This window comes from Pseudorca crassidens, chromosome 16 (assembly GCF_039906515.1).
Source record: "Pseudorca crassidens isolate mPseCra1 chromosome 16, mPseCra1.hap1, whole genome shotgun sequence".
Taxonomy (NCBI): domain Eukaryota; kingdom Metazoa; phylum Chordata; class Mammalia; order Artiodactyla; family Delphinidae; genus Pseudorca; species Pseudorca crassidens.
This window is the reverse complement of record NC_090311.1, coordinates 85,207,686-85,228,458: the sequence shown is the minus strand read 5'-3', so window position 1 is coordinate 85,228,458 and position 20,773 is coordinate 85,207,686. Positions and strand designations below refer to the sequence as shown.

The window sequence follows — 20,773 nt, the reverse complement described above, 5'->3', positions numbered from 1 at the left end:
CAAAGCAATAGGACATTTATGACTATTTTAACTCTTGCTACTTGTTTTCCTTATTATCTGCTCATTTCTATTAAAATGCTACAATGCAAGATAATTCACAGAGTTTACAGAAATATTATAATGCTGAATAACTGTGTGTGTGCAAGTTATTGGGGAGGTTAGGGAAGAGATTCTCCCCTCCCCCCAGAGATTTATATGAGGAAATTAGAGCTCATAATCCATTAAAATAGAACCTCGCATTTTTCTACAGGTACTGTGTAAGGAAAGCACTTTTAACAGCATGAAAGTGTAAAATGTATACTGCTTTTAACATGAGGTCCAAATTCTGATAGTCTGTATCTGAGAACATGGCTCAGCCACTTAAATAGCAGAGTTGATAAAACATATGTTTCAGATAAAGTTGGTAGGTTTGAAGTATTATCTTTATTTATCCTTATCTAACCAGGAACATGTGGAATGTAACCAAAGAGAAAAAGGAAAGATAAGCTGCATGAGTTTTGAAAAAGATGAGACTTGTATTTTTATATGCATGAGTAAGGACAGGAATTAAAAGGTCCTTAACACAGATTTTAAAAATATGTATGTCAACCTGTAAGGCACTGTTTCTCTTAAGACATCACTGGAGCATCTGAGGATCTTCAAGTGAATATCCTCAGATGCTCCAGTGATGTCTTTTGAAATATCAGAAGCAATAATTTTCTGGTTATTTGCTAATGGGCCTATATTTCAAGTTCTCTAAATAAATGACTACAGAGTACCTGTGTTACCAATATGCAACCATGCTTTCGGTTGTCACCAAATGCTTGAAATGAAATCAATTTCAAAAGAGTGAGGTCTAAGTTTCAGGTCATAAAAAAATAACATGGGATAAGACACTCTACTAGATATTGACTCACCACACCCTAGAATAAAGCAAGAAAAAATACGCTTTATGTAGTCACAAAGTGAGATGATGTGCTTTATGTTTAGTGCAGTGTCTTTATCACGTCCTATTTCTAGTTTTCCCTTTCTTTTCTGTTTATGGAAATTATTTTCCAGTTTCCTGCTGCCTTTTTTCTCTCTCCTTGCTCTCTTTCTGGTGGATTCTTGATGGTGAGTAACTCAGAGTCAAGAACCTTCTGGCCTACTTTCTTACAGGTTTTTTAGACCAATTTTGAAAACCAATGTCAAATATTCTCATTTTTTAAAAATTGAATTCAATATCATTAAGTCAAAGAATTTTCATCAATTCATGATGTTTTTCCCAGAAGTACTAATGATTATATTGCTAAAAAATGTAAAGACTACAAACAAAACCAAAAAGACTTTACGAATTATTTTATGAGGATATATTTTCATAACTTTAAAAATAATCCCCAGTCACTTGGGGAAATGTTTTAGTGGGTTAAAGAATACACACTAAGGTTAGGCAACTTTCGGGAAGCAACCTGCATCATTCATGCTAATCTAGGGACTGATGTGCCAATAATACTCTTACTCCTTCAAAAATCAGTATAGATGCAAATTTCCAAACCACAGTATTACCAGAGGGATTAAAATGTATTTTCATTGCAAATATGCTACTGTTTCTCCTTAGGAGTCTCTGTGGCCAGGAGCAGGGCGTGTGGTCTTACCTGGGTGCGCTGATATTGCTTGGGGAAGGAGCGGGGAGGAGAGGACCTGGGAAAACCTTGGACCTTTGAAAGAAAGTGCTGTTTGAAAAGTAAAATATTGCATACTCTCTGGGGAAGAAGCTGTGTGTGTTGTATATCTACTGCATGTTTAGCTACTGTGTTAAATACAGTATCTACTTGACAGCTTTGACCACCCACATAAATGAAGAAAACCGAGATCATAAAGACAGATGACCCTGCAGTTGGCCTAGGAGTGTTGCTATCTTCCTCCTGGATGCTTCCTGCAGACACACTTCAGTGGGGCCAGAATCTATGCAGTGTTTTCCCTCCGACTCTGATGCAAAGTTTGCACGGTAAATGCAGCTATAAATTCCACTGGTCTGAGCCCATAACTATGTTGCCCCTCAGGACAAATGGTGAGCAAACCACGCAAAACAATTCTTCATGCTGCTTTTCGTATAAGTTTACTCACATTTGGTGTATGCAACTGTAGCCACAAAGTGAGATGATGTGCTTTATGATATAAAAGTTCCCACAAAGAAAAAGTCAACCTATTAAAAGGTCATTCACTAGTCACAAAATTATCTCTTTTTAACCCTTATTGGTACACTACCCACACCCCCAAGTCAAAGTGCCATTGTTTCTTAGCTTTAGAAGACTTGCTGCGCTCATAGCCCGAGCTGGACTTCTCGAGCCCGTGCCACCTGTCTGGAAGTCAATCAGATCCACCCTTTTGAGAATCTGCAATGATAGCTACAGAGAAAATTCAGACTTGGGTCATTAGTGGCAGGTCCACATGGTAAACATCATGAAGTGAGAAGAATATCAGGTAATTACATTGTGCCAGGCACTATTCTATTATTCTTCTCATTTTAGAAATGAAGAAATGGAGGTACAGAGTTTCAATAAATTTCCCCAAATCAGATAACTTTAAAAAAAGTGGAACCAGGATTTGCTAACCACTCCACTCTAACCTGGTCAGGGACTGGGCCCTGTGCTCACCCCTGCCTGGTTCCCATCCCCCTGAGGCTATTTCCCTTTACCTTGGATTCTGGAGCCCTCTGAGAAATCCTTTGGGGGTTTTACTTAATTTAAGGTGGTTCTCTGTAAATTGTAACCAAATTTTCCCCTCTAACGACAATCTTCTAAAGAAGATTTCTAATTTGCCTTATGAAATATGTCTACAGATAAAGTCACGTATAACTGTTTCATTTTTCTCTTAGTTTCATTCTACCCAGAAAAATCTTTTCCTTCAATCAGAAAGTAACTACTTTTATTCAACTGTTTTTTTTTTTCCTAGAACATCTACTGTGCTAGAAGCATAGTTTCTCAAAATGTACAACCCTAATAGATTTGAATCATGATATGGTTAAATACACCTGTTATCTTAAATTATTACCCCTTAGCTTTTCTACTACTTTCTATACTCTAAAGTACAAAACAGTGGGCAAAACAGTGTGTACTCTCTTGGGTCTTCATCCTCCCCACACCCTGCAAGAACACAGGGATTAGAATCTTTAATAAAAATGTGGCGACTTCACTCCTCTTCTTCTTGCTTACACAGGAAAAAACTTTAGGAGTTCTAACCTCTTTTAGGTTGGAGAACTTAGCTTCTGGAAACACTTTAGCCTAGACTAGGCCCAAATATATTTTAAAATATTGGAGTGGGGAAGATTTTATCAACCCTATACAACAGGAAATTTTCCATTTTTAAAACAAAACTTTGCAAAAGGGCAGAAATTATTTGATGCATTTTCCCCCTTTATAATTACAAACCAAAACTGAAAGGAAACATACCAAATTCTCTAAAGCAGAAGGTCCTGAAGTCGTTCTATTCAGAATGCATAAAAGCTAAAACATAAAAAAATTCAGTAGAGACTACCACTTCAGAATGTTTTTTATAACTGACAAAGGCCAGCAAATCTGCACAGGGTGTCAGAGGGCCCCACACTGTTGAAAGTCACTGGTTTTATAAAAAGTTGAATAATGTAGCCACAGAAGAAAACCCCTTTGTCCAAAGAAAAGTGCTGTACCTAAAATGCACACCAAGGCCTGAGAGTGGAAGGTGTGAGAGAGTTTTCTCCAATTTCCCCTGGAAGCCTTCCTCCTGTAGGCCTCCAAATGGTGACCCTCCTGGCAGGATGTCAAGTAGTTAACAAAAAAATCTAAACTGGAAAATACAAACTGCAACTTTGCTTTACTTTATCAATATTGTTAATAGAATGATGTAATTGTTTGGGAGTTTTACAAAGATATTCCCTATCACTTCAGTTTTAATACCAGGCTGCAGCCTGCCTGGTATGCCAGACTAAGCCAGATAAACACAAACCTATCAATGCAATCCCTATCAAATTACCAAGGATATTTTTCTCAGAACTAGAACAAAAAATTTTTAAATTTGTATGGAAACACAAAGACTCCAAGTAGCCAAAGCAATCTTGAGAAAGAAAAATGGAGCTGGAGGAATCAGACACTCTGACTTCAGACAATACTACAAAGCTATGGTAATCTAAACAGCATGGTACTGGCACAAAACAGACACGTACATCAATGGGACAGAATAGAGAGCCCAGAAATAAGCCCATGTGCTTATGGTCAATTAATCTATGACAAAGGAGGCAAGAATATACTATGGAGAAAAGACAGTCTCTTAAATAAGTGGTGCTGAGAAAACTGGACAGCTACATGTAAAAGAATGAAATTACAACATTCTCTTACACCACACACAAAAATAAACTCAATATCAATTAAAGGCCTAAATGTAATACCAGAAACCATTATACTCCTAGAGGAAAACACAGGCAGACCACTCTTTGACATAAACTGCGGCAAAATCTTTTTGGATCTGCCTCCTAAAGCAAAGGAAATAAAAGCAAAAATAAACAAGTGGGACCTAATTAAACTTAAAAGCTTTTGCACAGCAAAGGAAATGATAAACAAAACAAAAAGACAGTCTACAGAATGGTATAAAATATTTGCAAATGATACACTGACAAGGAATTAATTTCCAAAATATACAAACAGCTCATACAGCTCAATATCAAAAACACAAAGAACCCAATCAAAAAATGGGCAGAAGATCTAAATAGATATTTCCTTAAAAATGACATAAAGGTGGCCAAAAGGCACATGAAAAGATACTCCTCATCTCTAATTATTAGAGAAATGCAAATCAAAACTACAATGAGGTACCACCTCACACTGGTCAGAATGGCCATCATCAGAAAATCTACAAACAGCAAATGTTGGACAGGGTGTGGAGAAAAGGGAACCCTCCTACACTCTTGATGGGAATGTAAATTGGTGCAGTCACTATAGAAAATAGTACAGGGGTTCCTTAAAAAACTAAAAATAGAGCTACTATATGATCCTGCAATCCCACTCCTGGGCATATATACAGAGAAAACCATAATTTGAAAAGATATATGCACCTCAATGTTCATCGCAGCAATGTTTACAATAGTCAGGTGATGGAAGCAACCTAAACGTCCATTGATGGATGAATGAATAAAGAAGATGTGGTACATATATATGATGGACTATTACTCAGCCATAAAAAAGAATGAAATAATGCCATTTGCAGCAACAGAGATGGACCTAGAGATTATCACACTAAGTGACACAAGCCAGACAGAGAAAGACAAATATAATATGATATCACTTATATGTGGAATCTAATAAAACGCTACAAATGAACTTATATTCAAAACAAAAATAGACCCACAGACATAGAAAACAAACTTATAGTTACCAAAGGGGAAAGTAAGGGGGAGAGATAAATTAGGAGTTTGGAATTAACATATACACACTACTATATATAAAATAGATTAAAAAAACAAGGACCTACTGTATAGCACAGGGAACTATACTCAACACTTTGTAACAACGTATAAGGTAAAAGAATCTGAAAAAATATATAGGTATGTATAACTGAATCAACTTGCTGTACACCTGAAACTAACACAACACTGTAAATCCTATACTTCAATTAAAAAAGAAAAAGAAAATCTGCTCTTTTTCTATTTCAAAATCATTTTCACCATAAAATATGGTTTGTACCTATAGAATAAAAAAAAACAAAGAACTTCTAAGAAAATTTTGAAGTTAGCCATAATTTATAAATAAGAACCGCTGAGTGTGAGAAGTCAATTTTATAACTCCCAGTCTCATTATTCTTTAAATTTAGATATAAAGGAATGGCCATTTATTAGACAAATCTGGAATTGTTACATTTTCTGCCTGTGAGCTGATACAGACACTGACTAATTCTGTGGGAAAATAAAAACTATCATATTTGGTCTGGTGATACTTTCCCATAATTGAAGAAAGCTATGATGCTAATTAAAAAGAAAATAAAAGCAGAGCCTGAAATAAGCACATTCAGTGGCGATGCAGCTGACAGGTTTCTGGTGAAGCCCACCCTGTAAGACATTCATCTGGCTCACCCAGGAAATCATCTGAAGATGAGAACACGCTTGTCCGATGTGCATTTGGGTTTGGGGTGTGTGGTTCAAGACTCATCTGCTCAGTCGCCTTACTTTCTGGGAGAACTGAAGAGTTTGGTCAAACTATTTATCTAAAATTTACATATTTTTGTTCATGTGAAATAGTAACTTAAAGTCCCACTTCTCAGATTAATAGCAAGATTGCATGAATAGACAGACAAGTTAGCACATAAAACTACTGTGCTATCAAATGGAATATAAAAAAGATCGGATTTGCTTTAAAAGTTTACTAACCATTGTTTCTTTTGAATATTTTTCTTTAGTTAGGGAATCATAAAATGACCTGAAAAACACATAATATTCCACCATAGAAAAGAATCCTAATTAATTTCTTGATAAGAGTTCACTATCCATTTTAAAATGACTAAAAGTCAAGACTTTTTGTTTTCCAAGTACTCAAACATAAAGACAAATCAGTATAAAATTCCCTTCAAAGCAAGCCAATAACGAGTTTGTGCAGTTTACAGCAGATTTTCACACAAATATGCTTTTCTAGTAAGACCTCTTACTATCCACACTTGAGGAAACTCTGCATATTGTAAAAAGCAAGGTATTCCATTCCGACAACCTGATGGATGGTGGGGGGTGGCTGAGTAAGCCAGGCTTCCAACCACATTTGGCGTGGTTTTCCAGGTGCCATTTGGGGTGGACCATCAGGGTTCAGCCACCACACTGGCCACCTTCTTTCACAGCGACCTTGGTGGAAATACGCAACACTAAATGGCCTCAACACCATTGGGGAACTTCTGTTTTGGTATCAAAAATATCCCCAGGACATTTATAGTTCAGCACAGCTATCACAATTATCTGTAAATGACTCTCAACCCATTCTAGAAACTAAAGCACAAACATCTGCCACCAATTTGTCACTTGGTATCTTGTGAGGTGCAAAGTAAAAGTCATAGTTTTCAGTTGTAATAACATCACTGCCCCAATGAAGGGCCAACAGAGGCAGGAGAATGAGGAAGGCCAGCTCTGCTGTGATGACAAACTGAAATCACGATTGGAGGGATGACAGTTGAGGTTCATGAAATGGAGTCAGGTGGCTACTGAGGACCAGGTCTCAGACAGGTCTCTGCCCTACTGAGAACCTGAACTTTCTATGAACTGCACCAGGTCCAAGGACACCACCAGCCGTATTCAGAACAGCACTTGCCAGCTGCACCCTTAAGGTCTCAAGCTCTCCCCTTGTAACTACGCAACCATTTCAGATCCCACGTGTCCTTAGTTAACAAGCACCCTTACTTCTCGCCAGCTCCAATTCTAATTCTTGACAATTTATGTAACCTTGCAGGTTTTCTGCCTTTATAAACTTCCCCCATTTTGTAGTCCGGTGGAACACAATTCAAATTCTTGAATCTGTGTCTCCCAGGCTGCAGTCCTAACAAACCCCAAATAAACATCTTTTTATTTCAATCAGGTCTCTGTTCTGAAATTTTGGTTAACAGCAGGGACTTAAATACGCAGACCAGGTAGAATGCTTAAATACCATCTTACCCCCAAATGGATTTCAGCTGACTTAATAGTATGGCACACCGAAGATAATAACCTCTAATAAAGTAAAAATAAAAGAAGGGGTGGAAGGCTGAGAAGATATGCGAGCCTGGTCTCCCCTCTCAGGGCCTTGCTGAGGCAGCTCAAATATCTAGAGATCAAATAAAGAGTGAGAGTGTGTGTGCTTCCCTTAAAAAATTTTTGGGAGGTGGGGCTGGGGGTGAGGGGTGGGTAGAAGTATTTTTTCACAAAGAGAGCACAAAGAGGAAGTCCAAAGTCCAAGGCTTTGGGTTCCAAAATTTATGTAGGTGGAGAGAGCATTTGGTGGCCTAGCGTGGGGCGTGGGAGTGGGCCTCACCCCTGGGAAGGAGACCTGAGACTCTGGAACTTGGGACAAGCCCCCCAGCCTGCCCGAGTGGCAGACCTCAGAGCGGCAGGAGGGAGGGCGTCCACTGCTGGTCCCCATGGTTCTGGGAGCAGCATGACCTCAGCTGACGAGGTGTGCTTCTTCTGTGGCTACTAGACAGACTGCAGACAGGCGTCTGATCTGAGTTTTAAGCCTGGCTTCCTAGGAGTTGGCCCTGGGTCAGAGCAGCGCACTGTGCAGCCCATGGCTGGTCAGAAGTTGTGCGGGAGCCCCCGGCCAGGGGGCTTCCTGCATCTGCTGATGGATCTGGACACAGCTTGGGGAACGTTGTTGAGTCCTCTCCACACCCTGGTCTGATGGCCCGTTGAGTGAGGGTGGCCTCGCCCACCCTGCCCAGCCCCCGGAGGCTCCTTCTTGGCTGCCTGCTCGCTAGGCCACCCTGTGGTCACTGTCTGCAGCCCGGAGCTGTGGGTCCTCCTAATTGTCCTCCACCGAGACCTCCACTGCTTTCCACGAGGCGTCCTGCACGGAATTCTCCTTCGTTCCAATAGAGTCGGTCCCCTCAGACGGAGCTGCAACGTTGTGGACAGGATCTCTGGGCTCCGCATGGGAGCTGAAGCCAGAGGAGGGCGCTGGCCTATGTGCCCCAGCGGGGACCCCAAGCCTCCCAGCAGGAGCCCCCTTTCCGGAGGAGGGAGGGCCTCACCCCATCAGCCGGGGGTGCATTGAGGCAGGGAGCCCCATCCTCTGCACATGCTTGCCTAGAGCAGGACTTCTCAGCACACAGCGGCTAGAGGGCTGGGCCCAGCCCGGGGAGGACAGCCTGCTCGGAGGCCCGAGGGGCATCCACGGCCGTGGCTCAGATGCCACCACCTGCTGTTCTCACCAAGATGTAGCAGATTTCCTTGAATGAATGATTTCCCATTTGCTGGAGGCTGTTAGAACGTGTTTTAGAAATGTTAAGTGATTGTTTTATATCCTTTTCTCCAGTGAAATTGTTGTTAGTTGGGAAGAGAGTTCACTCTGGAAATCAGTCTCCTAAGCTTAAGTGTTTGGGTGAGTCCAAAAGAAGGGGATTTCGAAAAACCCATAGGAGGCAGGTTCCTACACATATATTTAACTTGGAAAATTTAATTATTCTGAGCTGATCTCTACACACTCACCATGTGTGTATTGTTTATTTCACAGATAAGGACACGGATTCAAAAGTTATGGTAAATCCTTGGAGCCACAGCTCCAGCAGTTTGGAGCAGGTGCAGATACACAGATCTGACACCAAAATCTATGCTCTAATAATGCTTCCAGGCGGCCCAATCCCAGATTCAGCAGAAACAGTGAGGAACATAGAACGCACACATAAACACATGCCTGATTCTGAAATCTGACTCTGCTTTCTGCTTCCACCACCCAACATTTTGTAATCTGATTATGATAATAATGTGAAAATAACATAGCAATTAACATATTAGTCACTTACTAAGTGCTGAGCATCTGGCAAACACTATCTGACTTAATTCTGCAGGGGCCACCCCAGAATGTCTCTTGGGCATTTGGATTATTTCCAGCTGAAAATAATCAAGGACCAAAAGACTCAGGAAGAAATTCTGACCTTGCCCCTAAATGCCTAAAGAACTTAGATAGAGGGTTTGCTCCTGGAATAGAGCTTTCAGCAGAGGTATCTGCAAGAATATGGGGGTGCGGGGGCGGCTCTTGGCAGGGCCTGCACATCAGTCCACTCTGTGCCTGTCGTCTCTGCTGGCCCAGCAAACACTGGTTTAAGCAAGCATCTGCTTTTCTGTCTCCTTGTGAATTGCCTTCCTCCCCTCTGAAGTCCTAAACCAGTACCACAACATCCTCTTTTGTCTTTAGCTGAAGGTGGTATTTAAGTTTTCCTGGGTCTCTCCCATGTATACTTGTTATTAAACTTTTCTGTGATTTTCTCCTGTTAATCTCTCTCATGTCAGTTTAATTCTTAGACCAGCCAGAAGAACCTAGAAGGGTAGAGGATAACGTCTTCTTCCCTGACATCTCTACCTCGCCAAGTAGTCACTGCTGTCCCGGGGTTAGGGTTTGGACCCCAAGGCACAGCCATCACACACGAAAGGCCAGGGCCACACCGCCTACTGCAGAGAATTACTACTGACTGCTGTCCAGGTCATGCAGCATTGCTACAGAAATGGTACAGAGACTTAGTTCTTTTAGGAATGTTTCACAGGATCCATAATTCTTACTTTTATTTTTAAATTTCAGAGTTAATTATCTAAATTATAAAGATGACTCTTTTATTAACAGATTTGTCCTTAGCCAGAATTCCTTTCATACAATTAACTGAAATTCCTGCTTGTTATAATTTAAGGTCTTCACCTCGGTTTTTGCTTTGATAGAAACTGGCCAATTCTGTTTTACCAATTTGCCTGCAATACAACTATTATGTATGTGATATCTGTTCACAGACATATGGGATCTTGCCTCATAAAGTAATAGCAAAGAACCTCTTTTATCAACATTTTCCCAAGAGTAATCAAATTTCTTTAGAGACTGTGATGGTTAATTTGACGTGTCAGCTTGGTTGGGCTGTGGTAACTGGTCTGGGGTCAAACACCAGTGTAGATATTGTTGTAAAGGTATTTTTTAGATGTGATTAACGTTTAAATCAGTAGACTTTGAGAAAAGCAGATGACCCTCCATAACGAGGATGGGCCTCATCCAATCTAGCTGAGGGAATTAAGAAAAAAAGACTGGTTACCCAAATAGGAAGGAATTCTGTCTCCAGAATGCTTTCCGACTCAAGATTGTAACATCAACAACATGCAGAATTTCCCGCCTGTTTTGAGCCAATTCCTTAAAATCAATCTCTCTCTATCTGTAGGTGTGCACACCCCGCCACACACCACACACACAGAGACACACACCCCCACACACACACCCCACACGCCACACACATACAGACACACACTCCCCACACACCACACACACACACCCCCCACAGACACACACAAACACCACACACACACAGACACACACACAGACACACACACACACACAGACACACACACACCACACACACACACACACACACACACACCTATGGGCTCTGTTTTCTGGAGAAATCTGACTAGCACAGAGAGGAAGAAGTGGAGAAGATTGATGCAGAGAAGCAGAGATTTCTGAGATACTTTTCTACGTTCACCCATGATTGCAAACCTCCATTCTGGAAGTAAGGGTTATGTAAGGGGAACTCAGGGTGCCGGCCCAGCTGTGGAAACTCAATAGTGTCCTATAACCAAACCCTTCATCCTTTTTTCTTAAGATAGGTTCTCTTAAATTTCTACAACGCTAAATCCTATTCTACAGAGAAGGTGCTAAGCTAGTCACAATAATTGGATACTTAACAGATTTATATGTCAACCAGAGTTATAAAATAAAAGCCAGAAATCCAATGTATCATCAAAGTGCATATTGAATTAGTTTCTTTCTCTTTTATGCTTGAGAATAAAAATTGAGCTAATGATTGACTCCTTGAACTGAAGCACGCTAAGCACTTTCTAAGTCAACTCTGAGAACAAACGCTGAAAGAAAACAATTGCTCACCATTTATGAGTCTCTGTCAGTGAGTTCTCCTCCGCTTCTTGGTCAATTTTAGCTGAAAATGCAAGAAAAGAAAACAAGATGAGATAAATGATAAATGGTTATAACCACCTCAAACAAAACAGATCCAAATAATATGAAATATATTTTAACACATTATTAACACTAAGGTACTCCTGACAGAAGTTTATTTTAAATCTATGAAGAGATATGATTGAATAGGTTATGTTTAATTTTCATTAAGCTAATACTACTTTCTAAGTAATTTCTTTAGATCAGTCACATTAATCTGAGAAAATAAAACACTAGAAAACTTGATATTCACATCAAATTTGTTTGTCAAGTATTTAAATGTCAATAATTGGCTGAAAATAACTCTCTCAAGCAAAGGTACAAAAACCAAGTAAAAAAACCTAAATAAAAATGGTTTGTGACCTTCTTCACCAGTGCTCTCCACACCAGGTCACAAGTGAACAGATCCAGAGATTATTTCCATGCAGATGTAAGATAAAATACTAACGCTTTCTACTAATTCCAAGTGATGAGATGACAGTGCATGCATTTATTTGCTATTAGATTTGTCTAAAAATAAAGAATGGTAGCCGGACACAAACCCAAAGATCAAATTTGGGAAAGAGATTACACCATTATTTAAAAATTATTTAAAATAACACAGAAACTCCCATCATATAATATACGTATGGCAGTGACCTTCACATTTTTTGACCAGTAAGCATTCTAGGAATTTACGTATTAGTTCATACACATGTATTTGACATTGAAAGCTTCAAAAATACTCCTACTTCTCACCATGTTAATATTTTTAGCCTATTCCATTAGATCTCAAAATGTAGCCACTAAGTTGATTTCATGCTTCAGTAATGATCAGTCTGAAAATCACTGAGCTACTGGACAAAAAGTTTAAAAATAAATGAAAAAGACCCTGGAGCTAGTGAAAGAAGTTGTCTTTTCATAACCATTCCCCTTTGGGTCACACTCACGGCCATTTGGAGAAATTAGAAGACAAAGAGGAGCAGAGCAAACTGATTCTAAAAATTGGAGCTGTGAATGGAAGCAAACCCCTGGTCCCTTGGAACTGTCAGCGTCTCCATCAGGACTTAAACAGTCATCAGCATGGGCTGGTTATTGTATGTCTGAAGGCCTGCACAACGTCTGCACAGCCACTGTGGAGTGTTGTTGGCCCCTCTCTGCAGGACTGTGCCAATATATTTTTTTAAATTTTTATTGGAGTATAGTTGACTTACAATGTTGTGTTAGTTTCTGCTGTACAGCAAAGTGAGTCAGTTATACACATATACGTATCCACTGTTTTCTAGATTCTTTTCCCATGTGGGTCATTATGGAGTATTGAGTAGAGTTCCCTGTGCTGTACAGTAGGTCCTTATTAGTTATCTATTATATATATAATAGTGTGTATATGTCAACCCCAATCTCCCAGTTTATCCCTCCCTCCCTTACCCCCTGGTAAACAAGTTTGTTTTCTACATCCGTGACTGTCTGAATTTAACAGGGATACTTGGAGCTGGCAGCAGAGATTTTTCCCCCTTTCCCCTTTTGTTCTTGAGAGTGTTTACATAAGTCTACAGGTCAATCATTAGTTATATTAAGAAAAAGAATACATGTTCCATGACTTCACTTTGAAAAGTCTCCAATGTTAATATATTTTCTTACAAAGCCTGCTCTGGGCTGCTTAGCATGAAAATGGTTGGCTTCCGTAAGTAATTCTAGAACCACAGAAAGTTTCTTTAAGGGAAAATAACAAAGCACCACAATGATTACCATTTTCAGGAAGGACATTCTCCCAACTGCCTGTGTGTCTTTTTTTTTCTTTTGTAAAATATAGAGATTAAGACTGAAAAAGAAAGAAAATTTCTGGACTATTTTAAAACCATCAAGTAAATGACATATGAAATTTAAAACACCCTAAAATTAGATTCCAGAGATCTGTGTTCTATTTGTGATTCTGCCACTGAAATTAGCTTTGTAATCTTAGATAAATAGATTAATCTGTTAACATACATAAAATATTTAGCATAGTGCCCCCAAAAGTTAGTAGGGACTAAATAAATGTTCTTTGAAAACGCTGGATCTCAAGCTCTTGAAATTCCTAAAGTGATGTTCAGGTTTTCAAGTAAAAATGGAACATGACATATGAATAAAGTTATTTCCTATAAACCATGCAAACTTCCAATTGCTAATTATTTCATTCTCTGACCTATTTTTTCAGAGACATAAAAATTATTTTCAGTTAATTTCTAATGGCACAGAGGGCTTTGTGACTAGTTTTGAAAGCCAGTGTTACTTTTAGCAGCATTTTCCTACATATTTATAATCTTCTATTGATAAAGTTTATCATACCAAAGTATGCAAATTACTACTTCAAGTAAGATTGATTTTCCCTTTCTTTATAGCACACAGATCATTTCTTTTTTGACATTTCAAATGGGGATGGCAGCCTTCTAGTTTGTTCATGACAATTGCTAACTGTAGGATACCTAAAAAAGCATTTAAAATAGGCCAACAGGGGAGGAGCTTCAAGATGGCGGAAGAGTAAGACGTGGAAATCACCTTCCTACCCACAAATACATCAGAAATACATCTACATGTGGAACAACTCCTACAGAACACCTACTGAATGCAGGCAGAAGACCTCAGACCTCCCAAAAGCCAAGAAACTCCCCACGTACCTGGGTAGGGCAAAAGAAAAAAGAAAAAACAGAGACAAAAGGATAGGGATGGGACCTGCACCAGTGGGAGGGAGCCGTGAACGAGGAAAGGTTTCCACACACTAGGAAGCCCCTTCGCGGGCGGAGACTGTGGGAGGCGGAGGGAGAAAGCTTCGGAGCCACGGAGAAGACGTCAGCAACAGGGATGCAGAGGGCAGAGCGGAGATTCCCACACAGAGGATCGGTGCCGACCGGCACTCACCAGCCCGAGAGGCTTCTCTGCTCACCCGCCGGGGCGGGCGGGGCCAGGAGCTGAGGTTCGGGCTTCTGTCAGATCCCAGGGAGAGGACTGGGGTTGCCGGCGTGAACACAGCCTGAGGGGGGCTAGTGTGCGACAACCAGCTGGGAGGGAGTCTTGGAAAAGGTTTGGAGCTGCCGAAGAGGCAAGAGACTTTTTCTTCCCCCTTTGTTTCCTGGTGCACGAGAAGAGGGGATTAAGAGCGCCGCTTAAAGGAGTTCCAGAGACGGGCGCGAGCCGCAGCTAACAGCGCGGACCCGAGACGGGCATGAGACGCTAAGGCTGCTACTGCCGCCACCAAGAAGCCTGTGTGCAAGTACAGGTCACTAGCCACACCCCACCTCCCGGGAGCCTGTGCAGCCCGCCACTGCCAGGGTCCCGTGATCCAGGAACAACATCCCCAGGAGAACGCACGGCGCGGCTCAGGCTGGTACAACGTCATGCCAGCCTCTGCCTCCACAGGCTCGCCCACATCTGTACCCCTCCCTACCCCTGGACTGAGTGAGCCAGAGCCCCCGAAGCAGCTGCTCCTTTAACCTCGTCCTGTCTGTGTGAAGAACAGACGCCCTCAGGCGACCTACACGCAGAGGTGGGGCCAAATCCAAAGCTGAACCCCGGGAGCTGTGTGAACAAAGAAGAGAAAGGGAAATTTCTCCCAGCAGCCTCAGGAGCAGCGGATTAAATCTCCACAATCAACTTGATGTACCTGCATCTGTGGAATACCTGAATAGACAATGAATTATCCCATATTGAGGAGGTGGACTTTGGGAGCAAGGAAATATTTGTTTTTCCCTTTTTCTTTTTTTCTGAGTGTGTATGTGTATGCTTCTGTGTGTGATTTTGTCTGTATAGCTTTGCTCTTACCATTTGTCCTAGGTTCCTCTCTGTCCTTTTTTTTTTTTTTTTTAATGCTTTTTAGCACTTGTTATCATTGGTGGATTTGTTTTTTGCTTTGGTCGCTCTCTTCTCTCTTTCCGTTTTTTTTATTACTTTAAAATTTTTTTAATAATTATTTTTACTTTCATAACTTTATCTTCTCCCTCTCTCTCTCTCTCTTACTTTCTTTCGTTCTTTTTCTTTCTTTTCTTTCCTTCTTCTACCTTTTATTCAGAGCCGTGTGGATGAAAGGCTCTTGGTGTTCCAGCCAGGCATCCGGGCTGTGCCTCAGAGGTGGAAGAGCCAAGTTCAGGACACTGGTCCACAAGAGACCTCCCAGCTCCACGTAATACCAAATGGGGTAAAGCTCCCAGGGATCTCCATCTCAACGCCAAGACCCAGCTCCATTCAACAACCAGCAAGCTCCAATGCTGGACACCCTATGCCAAACAACTAGCAAGACAGTAACACAAACCCACCCATTAGCAGAGAGGCTGCCTAAAATCATAATAAGGGCACAGACACCCCAAAACACACCACAAGACATGGACCTACTGAGCAGAAAGACAAGATCTAGCCTCATCCACCAGAACACAGGCACTAGTCCCCTCCACCAAGAAGCCTACACAAACCACTGAACCAACCTTAGCCACTGGGGGCAGACACCGAAAACAACGGGAACTACAAACCTGCAGACTGTGATAAGGAGACCCCAAACACAGTAAGTTAAGCAAAATGAGAAGACAGAGAAACACACAGCAGATGAAGGAGCAAGGTAAAAACCCACCAGACCTAACAAAAGGAAAGGAAATAGGCAGTGTACCTGAAAAAGAATTCAGAATAATGATAGTAAAGGTGATCCAAAATCTTCAAAATAGAATGGAGAAAATACAAGAAATGTTTAACAAGGACCTACAAAAACTAAAGAGCAAACAAAGTGATGAACAACACAATAAATGAAATTAAAAATTCTCTGGAAGGGATCAATAGCAGAATAACTGAGGCAGAAGAACGGATAACTGACCTGGAAGATAAAATAGTGGAAATGACTACTGCAGAGCAGAATAAAGGGAAAAAAATGAAAAGTAATGAGGACAGTCGCAGAGACCTCTGAGAAAACACTGAATGCACCAACATTCAAATTATAGGGGTCCCAGAAGAAGAAGAGAAAATGAAAGGAACTGAGAAAATATTTGAAGAGATTATAGTGGAAAACTTCCCTAATATGGGAAAGTACATAGTTAATCAGTCCAGGAATCAGAGAGAGTTCCAAACAGGATAAATCCAAGGAGAAACACTCCAAGACACATATTAATCAAACTATCAAAAATTAAATACAAAGAAAACATATTAAAGGCAGCAAGGAAAAAACAACAAATAACACATAAGAGAATCCTCATAAGAGTAACAGCTGATCTTTCAGCAGAAACTCTGAAAGCCAGAAGGGAGTGGCAGGACATATTTAAAGTGATGAAGGAGAAAACCCTTCAACCAAGATTACTCTACCCACCAAGGATCTCACTCAGATTTGATGGAGAAATTTAAACCTTTACAGACAAGCAAAAGCTGAGAGAGTTCAGCACCACCAAACCAGCTTTACAACAAATGCTAAAGGAACTTCTCTAGGCAAGAAACACAAGAGGAGAAAAAGACCTACAATAACAACCCCAAAACAATTAAGAAAATGGGAATAGGAACACACATATCGATAATTACCTTAAATGTAAATAGATTAAATGCTCCCACCAAAAGACAGACTGGCTGAATAAAGACAAAAGCAAGACCCATATATATGCTGTCTACAAGAGACCTACTTCAGACCTAGGGACACATACAGACTGAAAGTGAGGGGATTGAAAAAGATATTGCATACAAATGGAAATAAAAAGAAAGCTGGATTACCAATTCTCATATCAGACCAAATAGACTTTTAAAAAAAGACTATTACAAGAGACAAAAAGGACACTACGTAATGATCAAGGCATCAATCCAAGAAGAAGATATAACAGTTGTGAATATTTATGCACCCAACATACGATCACCTCAATACATGAGGCAAATGCTAACAGCCATAAAGGGGAAATCAACAGTAACACAATCAGAGTAGGGGACTATAACACCGCACTTTCACCAATTGACAGATCATCCAAAATGAAAATAAATAAGGACACATAAGCTTTAAATGATACATTAAACACGATGGACTGAATTGATATTTATAGGATATTACATCCAAAAACAACAGAATACACTTTCTTCTCAGGTGCTCATGAACATTCTACAGGACAGATCATATCTTGGGGCACAAATCAAGCCTTGGCAAATTTAAGAATATTGAAATCGTATCAAGTATCTTTTCTGACCACAATGCTATGAGACTAGATATCAATTACAGGAAAAAATCTATAAAAAATACAAACACATGGAGGCTAAACAATACACTACTTAATAACCAAGAGATCACTGAAAAAATCAAAGAAGAAATAAAAAAATACCTAGAAACAAATGCCAGTGAAAACATGATGACCCGAAACCTATGGGATGCAGCAAAAGCACTTCTAACAGGGAAGTTTATAGCAATAGAATCGTACTTTAAGAAACAGGAAACATCTCAAATAAACAACCTAACCTTACACCTAAAGCAATTGGAGAAAGAAGAAGAAGAACAACAACAAAAAAAAAACAGTTAGCAGAAGGAAAGAAATCATAAAGATCAGATCAGAAATAAATGAAAAAGAAAGGAAGGAAATGATAGCAAAGATCAATAAAACTAAAAGTGGGTTCTTTGAGAAGATAAACAAAATTGATAAACCATTAGCCAGACTCATCAAGAAAAAAAGGGAGAAGACTCAAGTCAATAGAATTAGTACTGAAAAAGAAGTAACAACTGACACTGCTAAATACAAAAGATCATGAGACATTACTACAAGCAACTCTACGCCAATAAAATGGACAATCTGGAAGAAATGGACAAATTCTTAGAAATGAACAACTTGCCGAGACTCAATCAGGAAGAAATAGAAAATATGAACCGACCAATCACAAGCACTGAAATTGAAACTGTGATTAAAAAGCTTCCAACAAACAAAAGCCCAGGAACAGATGGCTGCACAGGCGAATTCTATCAAACATTTAGAGAAGAACTAACACCGATTCTTGTCAAACTCTTCCAAAATATAGCAGAGGGAGGAACACTCCCAAACTCATTCTATGAGGCCACCATCACCTTGATACTAAAACCAGACAAGGATGTCACAAAGAAAGAAAACTACAGGCCAATATCACTGATGAACATAGATGCAAAAATCTTCAACAAAATACTAGCAAACAGAATCCAACAGCACATTAAAAGGATCATACACCATGATCAAGTAGGATTTATTCCTGGAATGCAAGGATTCTTCAATATATGCAAATCAATCAACGTGATACACCATATTAAAAAATTGAAGGAGAAAAACCATATGATCATCTCAATAGATGCAGAGAAAGCTTTCGACAAAATTCAACACCAATTTATGATAAAAAAAAAAACCCTGCAGAAAGTAGGCATAGAGGGAACTTTCCTCAACATAATAAAGGCCATATATGACAAACACACAGCCAACATCACCCTCACTGGTGAAAAAGTGAAAGCATTTCCACTAAGATCAGGAACAAGACAAGGTTGCTCACTCTCACCACTCTTATTCAACATAGTTTTGGAAGTTTTAGCCACAGCAATCAGAGAAGAAAAGGAAGTAAAAGGAATCCAAATCAGATAAGAAGAAGTAAAGCTGTCACTGTTTGCAGATGACATGACACTATACATAGAGAATCCTAAAGATGCTACTAGAAAACTACTAGAGCTAATCAATGAATTTGGTAAAGTAGCAGGATAAAAAAATTAATGCACAGAAATCTCTAGCATTCCTATACACTAATGATGAAAAATCTAAAAGTGAAATCAAGAAAATACTCCCATTTACCATTGCAACAAAAAGAATAAAATATCTAGGAATAAACCTACCTAAGGAGACAAAAGACCTGTATGCAGAAAATTATAAGACACTGATGAAAGAAATTAAAGATGACACAAATAGATGGAGAGATATACCATGTTCTTGGATTGGAAGCATCAACATTGTGAAAATGACTCTACTACCCAAAGCAATCTACAGATTCAATGCAATCCCTATCAAACTACCACTGGCATTTTTCACAGAACTAGAACAAAAAAATCTCACAATTTGTATGGAAACACAAAAGACCCTGAATAGTGTTGTAGTTTATCTTATGACAGGGCCGAAAGTAAGCTCATCACACGAGATGAATTGTGCCGAAGCACAGCAGTAGAGGGCTGCCGCTCGCTCAGGCAAAACAGTGCCGTCTGTCCTGCTGTGGTAGCTTTTATTAAAGCATTATCTATGTTTACATTTAAGACTTATTTTTTTAACATTCCAGAAATGCCAAAGCAGCAACATATGCTTCTATTGGTTATACAGGCAATAATGGGCTTTCTTAAAAACATGCCGTGCTTCGTCCTTGAGCGCAAAAGCAGCATAAAGTTCCCACCATTATTTTGATTATACTGAAGTAGCACAAGGACATTTCCTTGCATTCCCACCATTTTGATTATACTGAGGACACCTCATGGATCAGTGCCCAAAGCACTCAATGCTTATTCGCAGGCCCCCGGTTTGCCGGGGGGGGGTGGGGCTCAAAGCATTCAGGACTGTTCACAGTTCTGGCTTATTCACATGCCCCCTGTTTGCCGGGGGGGCTCAAAGCAATCAGGACTGTTTGCAGTTCTGGCTTATTCGCCAGCCCCCAGTTTGTTCGGGGTGGGGGGCTCATGGGTCACGTCTCCTTTCCATGTCCTCAGTTATTCCACTACAGAATAGCCAAAGCAATCTTGAGAAAGAAAGACGGAGCTGGAGGAATCAGGCTCCCGGACTTCAGACTATACTACAAAGATACAGTAATCAAGACAGTATGGTACTGGCACAAAAACAGAAACATAGATCAATGGAGCAGGATAGAAAACCCAGAGATAACCCCACACAGATATGGTCACCTTATCTTTGATAAAGGAGGCAAGAATATGCAATGGAGAAAAGACAGCTTCTTCAATAAGTGGTGCTGGGAAAACTGGACTGCTACATGTAAAAGAATGAAATTAGAACACTCCCTAACACCATACACAAAAATAAACTCAAAATGGATTAAAGACCTAAATGTAAAGCCAGACACTATTAAACTCTTAGAGGAAAACATAGGCAGAACACTCTATGACATAAATCACAGCAAGATCCTTTTTGACCCACCTCCTAGAGAAATGGAAATAAAAACAAATATAAAGAAAT

The 20,773-nt window shown here is 40.0% G+C and overlaps 1 protein-coding gene across 1 annotated transcript in view; it reads right to left on the bottom strand.

Annotated features, from left to right (window-relative positions):
* FMN2 (formin 2) overlaps window positions 1-20,773 on the bottom strand; it is a 310,064-nt gene that overhangs the window by 48,477 nt on the left and 240,814 nt on the right. The window contains 1 exon segment of the mRNA XM_067711167.1: window positions 11,571-11,622. Coding sequence (XP_067567268.1) covers window positions 11,571-11,622 — 52 coding nt within the window.